At 49.7% G+C, this 16,596-nt stretch overlaps 1 protein-coding gene across 3 annotated transcripts in view; it reads right to left on the reverse strand.

The window, feature by feature from the left end:
- Positions 1-16,596, reverse strand: part of LOC105561760 (teneurin-m) — a 539,370-nt gene that overhangs the window by 40,559 nt on the left and 482,215 nt on the right. Inside the window, exon 1 of one of the 3 annotated variants that reach the window (XM_012012041.1) lies at positions 7,439-8,568. The exons of the other annotated variants lie outside the window; for them this stretch is intronic. Coding sequence (XP_011867431.1) covers positions 7,439-7,544 — 106 coding nt within the window. The 5' untranslated portion in view covers positions 7,545-8,568. Of the gene's footprint in view, positions 1-7,438; positions 8,569-16,596 lie in introns of those variants that run through there. 3 annotated transcript variants of the gene reach the window in all.

Genomic DNA, 16,596 nt, shown 5'->3' on the forward strand with positions numbered 1-16,596 from the left:
TTATGCCACTGAGATTCCGCCGCTCCCAAACTTTTGCTCGGGCAATCACATTTTCCGAACCAGCTCGCGGGCGAACGGATAACCGATACCCGTGGCAACCGTGCGCTATTAATAAGAGCCACGAGATTTTGTTAAAACGGCAGGAACGTTCTTCGGAGAAAGCTCCGGCGCGCCGCACTTTTTGTATCTCAACTCTTTCGAATAATTGACCTGGCAATACTGGTCGGAATGTGTCTGGGCGATTAACTTGCACTGATAGAAAAACATGTAGCATTTGACACTATAATATAATAAAAAGCGGGGAATATTACTTTCAATATAAAAACAATTATTACTATTACATATAGTTATTTGAAATTTTACTTGTAGTTGTTACTGCAATATATTTTTAGTACACCTTACCAAATTGAAAGCTCGTTTTGATTTATGACAACCATACCATAAGTTGCATGGTCCAATATTGTGTCTATGAGAAGTCTATAATACATTGTTAGGTCAACTATAACTTACGTAGTTGGAAGAATTATAAAAATGTGGTTGGCTCTTATAGTGAGAGATTATGGTGAGTGCAACCATTTTTTTCTGTCAGTGTGGTACGTTACATACAGTCGTATTTTTGTTCTACAATAGAAGCACAAAGTCGAAGAACGATAACCAATCTTGAAACAATTAATTTTTAACTCGGATAAAAATTTGTGTTCACGTGCGAAAACAGTCGCGATATAAAGGCCTCTTTAATAAGATTAGAAGATAAGATTTTCTGTCTCGAGAAATGACGATACCCGTGGACCAATGGAATACCAATTTCGCGGCCAAAAGTGTCGAGTTCGTCTCGTAGCAAGGAAACCACTAAATTAGTTGCCCAGTGGCCGAGGCACTCTAGGAATACCAAAGTTGCAAGTTTGCGATGCAGGATAGCTTCATGGGGTGCAAGATTGCTCAATTTCGAGTGCGGCATCCGCCGAGGCGTATGTATTAAAGTTTGGTCGGGCACGGTACGATGCGTTTTACGGTTCGGTCGAAATGACTTCCTCGACTACTCGAGGAAAATGGCAGCCTCGTCGATACCGTGGAACAAGATGCGGGGTAAGCAAACAAACTCGGTACGACACGTTAAGAGAGAGGGAGAAACGAGATATAGAAAGCATGTTACATTGTACACATTATGTGACATAACGTCGTACATATGCGCGATATCTATAACGAGTCGTACATGGAAAATTTAATCTTGTAAATAGTCGCTGTCTATTACTCTGATGTATACTTTGTAAAATAACGCATAACCGGCGGAATGGAATGCTAAATTATATTTTTTTCCCCCGAAATAGATAGGATGGCTCGTACGAATTCCGCGAAGTTTTTCATTTTCATAAATTGAGAAAATAGATATCAGCTCAGCTCGTATAAATTCCATGAAGTTTTCCATTTTCATAAATTGGGATTTTCCAGTGGTTGGCGGCATATTTTGTAAGCGTGAAACGGAACAAGTTTCATTGATGATACATAAAACTAACGAGTTTTTCTGCAATTATTTCGATAGACCGATCATCCGCGCGCGTACAATTGTTGGCAATATACTAGTAGCGGGCAGCATAAATCAATTATTTCGTTAAAATGCGGGATCTTTAATTAAAACTTCAACACGCCGCGTTATATTTTGCACGCATTCTCAGGCCGTAATCGTTCCACCGTGAATACAAAATATGCAGGCACGACTTCATCAATCCGAGGAACACGGCATCGCCTGATACGTCCGATTTTTCCAAGTCCGGTGAAACAGCGTCAGCCACGATCACGCTGAAAAGTTCAGATTCGCGTGCCGCGCAACGGGATGAAGCCGCGAGATTGCTCGATCTCGCAAACCCGCGACGGAGCTGCATCAAAGTTTCTGGCCGTCTTATTTGATCAAGTGTCGAGGAGGGAAAGAGAACGAGAGGGAGGGAGACGTTCTTTTTCGTCCATCGATAATGACACGATCCGGCGGCGAAATCGACCCCGTCGATGCGAGAGGAACGGTAATTGCTCGCCGGTCGTGCTCTCGTTCCTCGAGAGCACGGCCGGGATCCTTAAATCTCACGCGTACGAGGGGGGGCGAAAAAGCACCACGCCTTTATCCCACGTGAAGTTCGGTATAGCAATTAGATTGCGTGGTGCTGGCGAGTCGGACCGTCTCGGAGCGGCGTGGTAGACGAGCAAGCGATAACCACGCACGTGCCTTTAACGAGGAATCGAAGCCGCCGCGCGCTACCGTTGCCGTTGGCGTTGACGAGAGAGCTCGCCGTGGCGTCGCTTCTTAGATCGTTTCTTCCCTCCGCCTCGGCCTTCGTGGGGGGAGACCCCGTGTGCACCACCTTACACCACCGCGCGCGCTTGTTATTACGAGACGTTAATCTCGACGGAGCAGCCTGCCGCGTAATTCAAGAAGGCCGGCCCCGTCATATAGGTATTTTAGCGCTCGAGGCGGTAATAGGCGCGCGCTCGCTCCAGGAAGGTTATTACAAAGGCTCCCTTTCTATCTATCTCTCTCTTTCTCTCTCTCTCCCTCTCTCTCTTCCTCCTTTGCTCTCGTACGTCGGTAATTCTGGACATCGTGTTCAACGACTTAATACACGTCGAGAGATCAGCGCGATTATAATATAATATTACGGCTAGACGCGTGAAGAATCCCGCCGTTAACGGAGAGTTTATTACACGCGCGTCCCGGGCGCGCGGAAAGCGCAACGCCCGCGCGTTTCTGTTATTGTTATTAATTTATTTGTTTGGTGTACACTCTATCTGCATATCCGTTAAAAGCGCGGCTGGATTTGTATTGAAAGCACGCTTTCGGGGACTGACGTTTCCTGGCCTCGGAGCGAAAATTCGTGGCCGGCGCTCTCTAAATTTTCAAAGTTGTTTAAAGTTTTCAAAATTGCTCCGGCACACCGGACCGCCGAGAGGAAGCGTGGCGGGAAAAATCGAGGTAAAATCAACTCGCCATGAAATCGTCATGACGATAACTCGTTTTCGGTAATGGCATTTCTATTATTCAAATTAATTCAATTTTAGGGTCGTAATCGAAATACAATTGTACGACCAAAGCGCGCCGCTTTTTTTTTAAGTTTTGCGAAATAATCGCTCAAATTTCCGCACGTATTCCCGCGTCTGCCGGTCGCGGCAACGCACCCCCGCCCTTCGTCCGGATTCCTTCGAAATCCGCCGCCCTCCCGCGCGATCGCGAACTCATCGGCTTTTATTTCCGCCGTCGTTACGAAAGTTCGCGACGGCGGTGCGCGCCGCGGAATCCGCGCGGCGCGGAGACCGGAAACCGGAAGCGACGCGCGAGCCCGTGGGGGCTGTCGGCGCCCCCCCCCCTGCCCCGGTCGGCCGAGGGATCGTTACGGCGCATTCAGAGGAACGCAGCGCGGGCTGGTACACCCGGGAAGGGACCCGGCAGCCGCCTCGAAACTTGAAAATAGTTAAAGTGAATAACTTTAATGCGTCGCGCGCAGGGCGAATCGGTCACGTTCGCAGGGCGCAGGGCGACGGCGGGCATGGCGACCGCGATTTAACGTGCAAATCGCGTGGCACGGAGGGCGGGCCGCCAGAAATTAATTAATTCCCCCTGTGACAACGTTACCGTTCGTTGGCGAAAATTGTCGCAGTTTTTTTTTACCCGTCCCCGACCGTAAAAATGGTTTCGCGAATTTGCGAATTTTTTAAACGGCGCGGCACACTTTCGCGGGGGGAATTAGCACTCGGAGTGGGATCGATGGGACAAAAACACGGCGCAGAGCCAAGAAAGATTACCTTACTTCTATCTGAGCGCCTTGCGTGCTTAAGGATTTGTTCAGGTAATTTATCCGCCTCTTAATAAAATGTACGACTATCGTGTGTTCCATTTTGAATGTTCAAATCATCCGCGAAGTCTACCTCGTTTTCTCCAATATAGGAGAAATCCTATTTTTTTCACAATTATGCTGTTATTTACTGCAGCTGTAACGAAACCGTCGCACGCACTTATAAAAAATAAATTTTGCTAATCCTCTGAAAGTAATTGATAAGCAAATTGATAAGCAAAAGGTACGCGTACACGGGAAAGGAGCGTGCGACTTGGTGTTTCGGCGTCGTGCCTGCACCTGGCGGGGATCGATCAGCCTCGAGATCGAATGAGATGCAGCGGCAACGCGCGACGAAGGACGTTCGATCCGTGATTTTTGTCACGGCGTTCGATCCCTCGTCCCGGGCGTTAACTAAACCCGTTTCATATAATTATCGGCGATCGCGGCGCGCAGCTGCCGCGAGTACCCAGCAGCTTCGACGAGCGACAGGGGCGATAACGACGATCGCGTCTACGACTGCTGCTGCTGCTGCTTCGGCCACCACGCGGCGTCTTATTATGTAAATTTAATGACGTAGCCGATGCGATACTCGTACACTCGCACGGACGCGACGCGACGCGACGCGACGCGACGCGACGCGGGGCGACGCGGGGCGACGCAAGGCGCCGGTGGGCGGCGAGTTCGTGCCGCGGTACCTTAAGGTTTCCACCGGGGAACACCTGATAAACCGCGCGACATTTGGAAATGTCAGAGTGATAAATACGGCTCCTGCGTGGTGGTAATGCAACCCGCTCCCTCTCGCTAACCCCTCGTCACGTATGTCTCTCCGCGCCGCGCGTTGTCGTTCTTCCCGCAGCTTTTCCCTGAGCTCCCACCCTCGCCCCCATGCCTCTCTCTCTCACGGTGAAAGTGTTGCGCCCGCGGGCGATCGATTCGCGCCGGGGATGGAGTTTTTATCGCGGCTCGAACGCTATCGCCAAGTCGGAACGAGTTCGCGGCGGATCTTCGCGAAATGGCAGCTTTCCATCGCGGAAAATGGAGACACCACAATCGGGGCCACTTTCGGCCAATCGAACTTTCATTCGGGCGAATGTACGCGGGCATTAATGAAGTTGAAATTTTTTTTTCGACCCCGTTACCGACACCGGAAAAAAGCGTATCGACTATTTTTCTCTACACCCTCAGAAAGGATTTCTGTTACCGAGACAAAACATATTCTTGACGCATTTATATTTCTCGCAACCTCATTTAGTATAAAAATAAGACAATATCGAAGTACAATCAATAGGTCTTAGTCTCTGTCGCATTAAAAAAAAAGATTGACTTACTATATTGAGTCATGAGTAACTTATATAAATGTAAGTTTATATATTCTTGCGTTCGGAATAAATTTTCCCTCTATCTTGGCACCGCGATCTTCAACGATATAGATTTTAGAATGTTTCATTTAAGATTAAAATATTCCTTTCTCCATAATAAATATTATAGTAAATATTATATCGGTCCTATTTTATGATACATTCAAGAGTAATAGCATTGAGTCCGGAAATTTTTTCTGCGGGTGCATATTCCACGCGAGCAATTTTTAGAAGGGACATTCTTACGTGCGCCTGCACAAGGCGTGGTTCTTGGCGTTGCTCAAAGCAATATAAAGGAGCATCGAGTTGGACGTTGATAAATAATTGTATTGGCCGTCATGTCGGTAACTGAAATAAATCGCCGTTCGTTGCAATGATTATTGCCGGCGTCACACAATCCCAGCCGCGGAAACGTGTCATCTGTCACTTGGAGCGGTCCCCGATTCGAAAGTCTCGAAGGAAAATTATTTCGCGCGCGAAGAAATTCGAAGTATCGAGTGACGGCAGCAGGAAGCGACGCTATAACGTCCCGTTTTTCAGCAACGATAATTATATCCGTTTTTCCGTTCGCCTCGACGGAAAATCTTAATGGAAATGTCGTGCTTGCGTAATAGTGTTTAAACGGAATTTCGCTCGACGGCTGCGTCGTGCTTCGGCAAAATGAAACAAGTTCCTGTTCCCGACAGCGTATGGTGCCTGGAATTTTCCCACGTCTCCTAAGACGCGCGACGTTCTATAATATCAGAAAGTCTGATGAGTTAGGCGCAAAATATTTCGACGCGCGTTTAACGTTAAATTTTTCCCACCCCGTCGACGGCGCGATCATATTTAGGACGCGGAGGTACGCGCGATCTCGAGGCTTGGTGCGCCGATAAATAAATAAATATCGGGAATTACCGTCGCGACGTGCCGTGATTCAACCCTCGGTCGATCCCCCTTTTCGCATCGCGCGACGAGAGCGCGTCACGATGACAAGTGAATCCGGTTACGCGATACCGCGCGTACGATGCCGTCCGCGTTTTCCTCCTGCCATTAAAACGCGTGGGCCCTTCGGCGTCGAATAGCTAAGAGGGGCATAATGGAAATTTCATTTACATACGCTGCAAAGCGGTTTTACACGCGAAAAAATTTCCCCGAGTCACGCCTCGGATCACGTCGACTTGACAAATAGGGCCCGCGTGATAATGCAGTCGCGTGACACCCCTCTGCTCCATCTCTGCGGGGATGTTTTCGTCTTGCTTTTTTCCATCGCCGCGGGGAAGCGTTGCGCCTCGGGACAATCGATTCGCGCCGAAAATAGAAGCTTCATCACGACAGGCGGGAGTAGTTTGGGATCGCGTGGCCGGAGGATTCTTAATTATTATTTGCCGGCTTACTATCGGGCGCCGAGGCACGGGCCGCGCATTGCTCTTCCTCTCCTTTCTTTTTTTCCGTGAAAAATCATCGCGAGCAATCGTCCTCGCGTCTTGCTAACCGTCTCTGTCCGCAAACGCGGTCGCGTGTCTCTCGAAATCGCAGCCGGCGTTAAACAATGCCGCGTAATTTTGGAACAGCGCGGTAACGAATAAAAATAAATAAACGTCAATTTTAATAAAAATATTAGTCACTGTGTTTTTCTATGGAGGAACCGAGTTATCGGGGAACACCACTCTATCAACGCCACTCCGTTTCGCATTGTTAAATATTTAACTACACTCCGATTCTCTTTGATTGATTGGCTATATTCTCCCGTATATTCATGGAAGAGCTGCCTTTCATTTTTAAATTTTGCACAGAACAGAAGCGATATCGTCGTTACACGCGTCAGGATCACCCGTATTTGATTCCGCGGAGTCTAACGAGAAAGCGAACCAGCGACTAGACATTTGTACACACTTGCACAATATCGGGACAGCGTCAACAGCGCGCCACGTTCCATTATTAAATTATCAATCATTTTCATCGTGATCGCAAATAAGTCTCGCAATTGCCCGGCGTGCGGTGCGCGACGTTACGGGGCGCAAGGTGTAAAAGAAGTTAATGCGATATCGCGGATGAAAATTAGCAGTTAAGCGGCGCCTCGGCACTTGCCCGACACTTGAACAGGATGCTCGGGCCGGTTTCGAGGGCCCGATGTGAAGGACGCATCGGATCGCGCGCGCGCGCGCGCGATCGAGACACGAACGATAGAAAATCACGTTCGTTCCGCGGCGGGCGCGAGCTGGTTTCCCGGTGGCCGCGCACCGTGCCGGAACACCATGGGGGGAAAGAAATGCCACCCACCTCGACCACCGCCGTAGCAGTACGTGTACTCGTTGTAATCCATGGACGGCCTCTTGAGTAATCCCTCGCCCGGCACTAGATCCAGCAACGCGGTGGGGTCGCACATGGAGGAGAGCGCCCGCCTCTCTTTGTCATCGACGAGAGCGAAATGGAGAACGTGGGCGACGACCCGCGACCTCGTCGCGATCTCTCTCTCCTCCGCTACGCTTCGAGGGCGCCGAGTAAACGATCGCGGCGGCGCGATCGCGTACGCGAACGACGTCTGGGACTCGGGTCACCCCGGGAGGAAGGGAGAGACGGAGCCGAGAGCGTACGTTCGCCTCCGTGTGTACATAAACGATCCTTCCGGTTTGGACTTGAAAGGGGAGAGAGCCGCGACGTCGATGGATGGCGCGCGCGCGCCCGCGGTACGACAAAGCGCGCGAAAGCCCACGGTGTCCCGAATTAAACCACGCCGCGGGCGTACGTAGACGTTGAAAGACGACGAGACGAAGGAGAGACCCTCGGCACCTGTTTACCCGTTCGTGCGCTACGCGCGAGGGCAGGGCGGAAGCGCGCTCCTTCCCGGACTCGCGCGGCTCGACCGTCGTCCGTCGCGGACGGCGGTCAGCTCGGGCATCGCCGGCGGTCCCTCTTTGGCCGGACACACGATCGGCACCGCGTGTCCATCCGTTCGCCGCACTCGGCGACGCGCACAATTTCCGCAGGCGCGCTCTCACTCGCGGGGCCCAGCGTCGTCGACGTGACGTCGGTGCGCGCACCTCTCAGAATCGGAACGAGCCCCGCGCGGCGGGACGCGCGTCCAATGCGCAATCCATCGAGCACCCACGTTTGTCACTTTGTTACGTGTCACGAGTAACTGCGGGCAACCGTTGCGGTTCTCTTTCTCGTCACGACGGAGATTAATAATAATCTGTTTGGCCCCGTGACTCTTGCGCGGGACAGACCGTGGCCAATTGAAAGCGGAGCGCACAGCGTGGGACAACTAGTCCGGTCGCCCCGAAAACTTTTCGGAGCGAGCCGATCCCGCCGCCGTGGATGACGAGGGTCGGTGCGATTCGTTCCGGCGCGGATTCTCGATCGATCGATAAACGGCCGGCGACGACTCCTCTCCCATCCGCGACGGTGTCCAGCAACGTCGGGGAGAGGCACTCTCGCGCTCGCGCTCGTGGAAACCGGAAGTCCCCGCGCGGTCACGTCACTTCGCCGAAGGAGAGGCCCGAGGTCGGTCGGCGTCCTGTCGTGCAGACGGTGGTGTCAGCGGAGACGCGGATTACGAAAATGCGTTCCGAGAAATTTTCAGGCGACCCACGGTGCGCGGTACACGCGAGACCGGTTCACGCGATCCCCGATAATTTCCCTTTTATGGCCGCGCGATCTATCATCTGGCCGCACGACGAGCAATTCAACGTCCGGGATCGCCGTTTCGTTGCCGCTCGATCGGATCGCGATCGGCGCGTGCACACACGTACACACAAGCTCGCACGCACAAAAACACACCTAGACCCCGCGAGGACCCACGCGACGCGATCTCCGTGGACCGTCGAGGACCGCTTCTGGCCGCGCTCCTTCGGAAGTACCGCACGCTTGCGCGGTCGGTGACAGACTGAGGATAGAGGGGCAGCCGATGACTCCCGACACCGTGGAGAACGGTGGAGGCGAGGTTGGTGGTGGGGAGGGTGAACGAGTGGGGCAGGGAGATCCTTCGGCGGAGCGGGGAGAGGTTTGCGTAAGGGGCATTTTGGAGCAAGGGTGGTGGAGGTGTTTGGGTGAGACGAGGCCGGCGGGAGCCGAGGGGTTCCCCGTCCGGGGAAGGGACGGGCGGAGGGGGAGGGGGGGGGGAAGGAGAAGGGACAACAGCCGGTCCTCGACGATCACAGCACCCACTACTCCACTGATGCTGCAGAGGATCCCATCGGGAAAGAAGACCCGTTCTCTTTCACGCGCCGCCACCCGCCTGGCTCTTCCTCGGGTTCTCGCACCTCATCTTCCTGCCGTCTCCGGCGGCCAGGGGCGGATATGCTACGTGGAAGCTAACGAAACTGTAATCCCGCGGGACGATATCGTCGCGCGTTCTCGGCGATAAGCATCGATAAAAGGCTGACGGCTAACCGATTTTGCCTGGTTTTTTTTTCCTTCAATGTCCGCTCTTGCTATTCCACGGAATATCCGAAAGATATCAGCTTCGTGCTGCGAGACGGCACACCGTCCGTTCCTGTGGGCCCGTTCGTTTTATTGGAGTGACCGGTTTCGGGCGGTTGATGAACGATTAAAGTGTATCGCGAATATTAAACGCAGGAAGGGCGAGGGAGGGTCTGCGGACGGGATAACGAGTTATGTTGCACCGCTCGTACTCTCGATCTTCGTCCACGATCTTCGATTATTATTGGCTCGGTGTGGGAGTGGACGCGGCAGACGCTGAGGGAGTCGATTAGCGTGGGCACGGCTTTGCAGATTGGAAATCGAAGAAATTCCCCCCCCCCCCGGTGTTATTCGCGTGTGCGGGCCGATTGAAATGCAACAGGGCAGAAAAGGTGATTACAAGGACGGCAATCACGGCTATTGAGGCAATATGTCATCTCACAAGAATGTGCGCGCTGTGGGCGTAGCACTCGTCTAACGACAGACGTAACGCCGAGTGTGAAGAGCCACGAGCGCACGCACCACGTTCCCGAAGCTGTTACACTCGTCTTTTAATATTTAAGATATCGATAAGCGGAACCGCGTAACACAAACGTAGAGTATCTAACCGCCGCGCTCGACCAACAATTATGAGAATTACATTGTGCTGTCGTTATTCATTACGTGAATTGTACAACGAAAATTGCTCGTGATACCGGCGCGTGTATTATTAATGCAAAAATATGAGAAATCCGTGTTGCTAGGATAACAAATAATTAATGTTATTACTGGATAACTTTAGAGCAATATTTCTCTTACGGGGTAACTTCGCGGCGCGATTGTGTATATAGCACGAGAATTTTAATCATTCTTCCCAACTAAAATACACGCGCGCGCTACCGGGAAACGAGATAAAATATCATATGCCACAAATATTGTAATCGTATGTAATATTATTGTCCCTACAATGCAAAATGTAAAATACCGCGCGATGCAATGATCGGTTTGGCGCGGTTTTCGCGCGCGGCTTCTCGTAATTTCGAAAGGGCGCAAAAAAAATGTTTAATATTACATTTGTTTTAATAAATGTCGGCTGCGCAAAAGCGCTTCAGCGTTAATAAACTTTATGCCTGCGCAATAGCGTTATCCGTTTATGCAATTACCCGAATGCTTTTCGATCACTTTCAATTCACCCCCCGTTTTCTATCCTAAACAATTGTACGCAAATAACGATTCTCTGTGCAACGCGAGTGGAATGCATTATGCGCCGCGTCTCTCGCTCTGGATTTACAGAAGAATAGAAAGTTAAACGAAGCGTCCGTCCTCCTAAATATAATCTTGCCTTATGGCATGTGAGGAGGAAACAGAAAGCCTCTCTACATTATCCACGCAAAACTTGAATTCTGTAATTTCAATGACAGCTAAGAAGACTTTGAAAATAAGAATTATTTGGACGCTAACATCCTGTCGCGGCTCTTCAGTCTTTATTCCTTCGAATTTGCGCTTATCGCACGAGAGCCCTTTATTGATTTGTTAAAAAATTTACAATTTATGCGCAACGTACGTAAAATCCTGCGGGTTTCTCTTGCACGGTGACAAATTTACCGAGCAACATTTATCAAGACAGGTCCTCACGTCAGCTGATTGCGGATCAGCTGCGACTGCGTGTCCGCAAAAACATGGGCAGGACAATCGCTCGGTGTCAATAGGGAAATGTTATCGGTTCTATGTATACGAGTGTTTCCGAAATGTTGCCGACGCACTATCCTCGGCGCGATTAACATCTCATTCGCTGACGCGATTTTTATCCCGCGGCGAGTCAACGTGCGAAAGTGCGAGTTAACGAGTCGAAGAGTGACGTAATGAGACTTAAATGGACCCCAGGGAGCGCGGATGTTGAGTGAACGGGAAAGTGTTGGCGCAATGCGAATTGGGCAGCGGGCGATATTGCGGGCGGTATTGTTCGCGGAAACGGGCGAGAGGTGAATAGGATGGAATAGCACCCCTGTAACGGTGGCGTCGTGCCATCTCGCGTTCAAATGTTTGCCAAGGGGGAGAGAGGGAGGGTCTGAGAGATCGTCGACGACGTCGCGACGGCGGCTGGTCGAAGACCGGCTGCTGCCGGTCGTCCGACTGTCGGCGGCCGGATACCGCCCGGATTCGGCGATCCATTATGCGAACTTTACCGCTTCGGAGATCCGTCGTTTTATTTTTATTTAAAAATGATCCCCGGCACTGCTTCCGGCGCGAGGCTCGATCGAAAATCCCCTGGATAAATTTCAATACCCTGCGGAAACGTTTGCTTTTAACTGACCAATTGTTGAAGAGACAATAACAAAGGGAATAGACAGCGACGATAAAGCGAAGGATGAAATTTTAACGGAGGCATTTGCCTCGCAACGCGCAATTCTTTATTCGCTGGTAATTTGTTCGGTGAACGAGCTATTTCTTCCCGGGGAAAATATGTATCGTTTAATTCATAGAAAACTGCGTAACTAGCAAGTGCAAAGAGAGAGAAAGAAGATGTATAGCTTTAGGTATACAATGGAAATTTGTTTAATATTTATATAATTATACGCGCGCGAGCCATGTTGAAAACTTAGACAATAGCCATAGATTTTAGCAGCAGCTTTATACCGAGGAAGGGAGAGAAAGAGAGAGAGAGAGAGAGAGAGAGAGAGAGAGAGAGAGAGAGAGAGAGAGAGAGAGAGAGAGAGAGAGAGAGAGAAAGAGGATAAATTAAACTGCATTATCTAAATTCCCCCGGAGCATCCATTTAAATTCTCACAGCGCGGAATTGTTTTTCGCGGGAGATTTCATACAGCTGGGTTGTTATAAAAAATTCATTTAGCGGTCTGCACGTCTGGCGCAGGGAATCCGCTCGCTCCTTTCGCTCCTTCACGTGACTGCTCTGAATAATGCGCACGCTTTGGAGTTTCCGGGTTTCGGCTATCGTTTTACCAGGTTACCCGGATACTCTCGGGCGCGCTCGAAACGAGGCGAGCGTGACCTAATAGACGCTTCCCGGTGTTTTTCTGCCGGCCCAAAACCGAGGGAACTTTCCCACCGCCGTCGTCTCCACGACGCTTTATCCGGCCGGACAGTTCGCGCTACGATTAAGTTGTACCCTATCGCGGAACGAGAATGGCTGGAACGAGAGGAACGGCAGATAAAAACCTTTCCCGTCCCGTCCCGTCCCGTCCGTCGCTTCGCGCTTTAACGGGGCCGAGATAATAAAGAAGCCGAGTCGCGCGCGGTAAATTATGATGTTTCGAAGAAGGCTACCTGGCTACCGCCTTGCCCGTTGAATCATTAAAACGGAGCGCTCGACGTGCTCCCCTAATTTGCGTACCGTTTGTGTGGTATCGAAGTTTATTTGTATTATAATTAGACGCGAAATCGTAGAAGCGGTAACGGCGTGTTGTCTTAAAAGACTCGCTCCTCTTTCCCGTTCTTTCTATTTAATTCTCGTTAGGTACACTGAGAGAAAAACATGTAGTGTTTGAAACTATAATTGCATAGTAAAATTAATATAGTCAGGAATATCATTTTTATAGTAATTGTTACTATAATATTAGTAATAGCAACCATATAGACACAGTGATGCCAACTATTTAAAAAATTTACTCTAAAATATAAGCTTTTAACTATTAGTCTGTTAAAATATCCAGGTAATGAGTAGGAAATTAGTTAATTATTTTTATATAGTAAATACAATCGCAATAATAGTAAATTTAACTGCATTTCGATCATCCACCTTACTAATCACATGGTATACAAAAGTGAAGTGGTTCGGGATGTCATCACTAGAGGGACGCGCGGTATAAGACTTTCTCGTAAGAAGAAAACCGCACAGGGTGTTAGAAATACGGATAAGTTTATACATTCGCATAAGAAGAAGTCTATAGTGAGATTGTGGTAACTGCAACCATTTTTTTCTGTCAGTGTATATCTTACTATGAAACACTGTCCCTGCACGCAGCGAATATAATTGTTTAATCGTTGAGGAAAGAGCTAGTCGATAATTGCGATTTATTGCAAGCATAAGCCACGCAAATACGGGGATGGACTTTCCATTCGGAAGTGAACGATCGAAAAAGATCAATTTTCTAATACGGAGATCTATGGGCGCGATTTCATTCGGACGATTCAATTCTACCTTCTCTTCGTTACTTTACTCCACTGCGATATTGAAATCCCAGAAAAGCTTTCGGCCGTAAATGGTACTCGACATTCGCGGAAGATGGGGGGCTTTTCGTGATCCGAGTGCCGGGAGTGCTGCAGCGACCTTGTTTGCGGTTGAGAGAAACGAAAATGGTCCATGATACTTTCTGCTACGCGCAACAAAACGATCTGATTCCATATGCATCGAAACATTGTTGAAATATCTCTATTGCACTTTTGAAGAAAGCTAAAATGTACTAAATATATAGAGTAACGCGAAGAATCATATATTTCTATTAGCGTCTTTTAGAGATGAAACTTTTAAATATATAATATATGCGATATTTTCAAAATGTGAATTATAGTCAGAAGTACCAGAATACGAAAGTAGAATTTTTTAAATTCTAAGAAGTGATCGCTTTCTTTCGACTTACTTATTTGTGAAAACTCGACGTACACATATGCATATTAATTCGAGAATCTTCATCTTTACAGCATTAAGAACATCGTTCACGATTAGAATCGAATCGTCTGAATAAAACCGTGGTACGTGTGTAGACGATTGGTCTCTCTTCAATTATCATTCATTTTTTAACTTTACGCGTATGCAACACACGTGCGTTTCTTTAGTAACCGCACCCCAATTACGGCACCGTGAGAAACGTTGACACGAATGCGGCGATATCGATGCTGATGTTTTCAACAGCCTTATACTTTGACAGTGCCTCTTTGTCTCGGGAGAGTGTGCTCCCTCAGGATAGCGATGGCGCGCGTTTGAGTAACCCGACACTCTTCGGAAATTCACGTAGCACCAGTAAACTTTCAAGGTGGACGAGGACGAAAGCGAGAGATCGGCTCGCGGATGCGGGCGGCACGGCACGGCACGGCGTGGCGTGGCGTGGCATGGCACGTCACAATGCGTCCGGCGTAAATCGACTTTTTATATCGGTGTTTCGCGCGAGACGCTCGAAGCCGCCGAAGCCGAGGCCGGCCGCTCGTTAGAAAAAGGGTAATTCCCGTATCTTACGGACTTTATGTCTCTATATCGCGGAGAGGCATCCCGCCCTTCGGACGAGTGCGCTTAATCCCCTTAATCCACTATCGGCTGTAAAATAGCCGGGGCAGGCCAATAAAAGTGCGAGCGCGTCGGCGCTGCGCGGGAGGTCCATATGCGACGATGAGGAGTCCCTCGCGCTCGCGCGGGGAGAAGGGGACGCGGCTCAGGACGCGAAGAAAGGGAGAGATAGGGGGGCATCCCTCATGGTCGCGGCATCTGCATACAAGGATGATGGCTTCGTAAATTACGGCGCTCATGGCGATGGCTCTCTGCTCTCTCCGCGCGCGCGCGCCTGCACTCCGACGCACGTCGCTCTCGGTCACGACCAAAGCTGGCTGCCACGAAAACTTCCTCCTCTTCCTCCTGCACCTCCTCCTCGCGTGTGTACCTCATCGCCGGTGTACCGCGGATAAACACGCATACACGCCGGTCCCGAGTTCCGTGTAAGGACAGGTCGGTTTACGGCCGCGCGCGGCGGAGATAACGAGTATGTAACGCCATAACTCCATACGGCAGTCTTTACACGTCAGGTGCGCGATGCGCGCCGCATTTTTCGGCTCGATAATGCGGCCCTCGCAATCATTTGCATTGAAACGTGGACGCGATTTTCATACGAGACAGCCGAGGTTGGACAGCGGACAGAGGGATGACCGGCTAATGATAGATAACATTAGACGCGTCAGATCTCTTCCCGAGCGCGAGGTCAAGCTCCGGCATCGCGGAAGAGATTAAAATATATCGCGCGGAGAATAATGGATCGTTTATCTCCCCCGAAGATTTGGATACAATCGCTTAAGGAGAATCGTGACCAGAGCGGACTCCCCGAACAGTCCGGAAGTTACTGCGATCGCCCAAGTTGGGAAAGTTCCGTGATAACGGTATTTCCAATCATTCATCCGAATATGAAAATATAGGTAGTTTCCATAATCTTTCCAAGTTCCGCGCTCTTTATTTCCTTAAACTTTGCATATCGCGCGACACCTTGATGCACTCGCGGCCGACTAAGTCATGGGCGAGAACTTCCCCAAACGACCACCGGAACTTCGCTCGCACGTCGCCGCCGTGCTTCATCGTTGTTAGTTTGGTTAAACATGCGTTTGTCCCGTTCCCCGTACGAAGAACGGAATAAGTTGCAGTTCCCGCAGCGCGGAACTTATACGGAGCGCACACGAGGGGCAGATTTTATGGATGGTAGCGCCGAGGTCCCGTGTTTGGCATAAAATTAGCGTCAGTTAGAAACTTGAAACGATCGCCGTAATGTTTGCAATGCAGCGACTGCGCTCGATCGAGCGACAGTCTATACCGTGAACGTATTATAAAATCTTCTTTAGCAATTAATTTCCACTCAACTTACTTTATATAAGAAATATCCCTATCATTAAAATCGCCCAGTCGAAATTAGCAACATTGTCGTATTAATTTTTTGTTCAAGCTATATTATACGAAACACGAAAATTATTCTAATTGATATCCTCCAGTATTTTTCTAACTGATAAGGTGGATCGGTGATGCGTAGTGGAAATATGGTACTACATGAAACGATTCAGTTTGGACATCTGGCTCGGCAAGATGAATCTAAAGATTACCTTGTCCGTCAGACTGCTGGACCCTCCGCTACTTGCTACTTGCAGAGTCACGTTGGACCTGTTCACTGAAATCTCCCCTCCCCGCTCCACCTCGCGGGATATATGGTAGCGCGAACGTGTCTGTTCGATGACACGTGTAAAAATTATAAATTGATGCGTGGGAGCTTTCACCGGTCGAAAGGCGAGAAGAGGAAATGCGCGAAGCCATAAGGCAGAGTTAAATAAATGAT

The sequence above is a fragment of the Vollenhovia emeryi genome, unplaced genomic scaffold (assembly GCF_000949405.1).
Source record: "Vollenhovia emeryi isolate VEMERY1.0 unplaced genomic scaffold, V.emery_V1.0 DF939201.1, whole genome shotgun sequence".
Lineage (NCBI taxonomy): Eukaryota > Metazoa > Arthropoda > Insecta > Hymenoptera > Formicidae > Vollenhovia > Vollenhovia emeryi.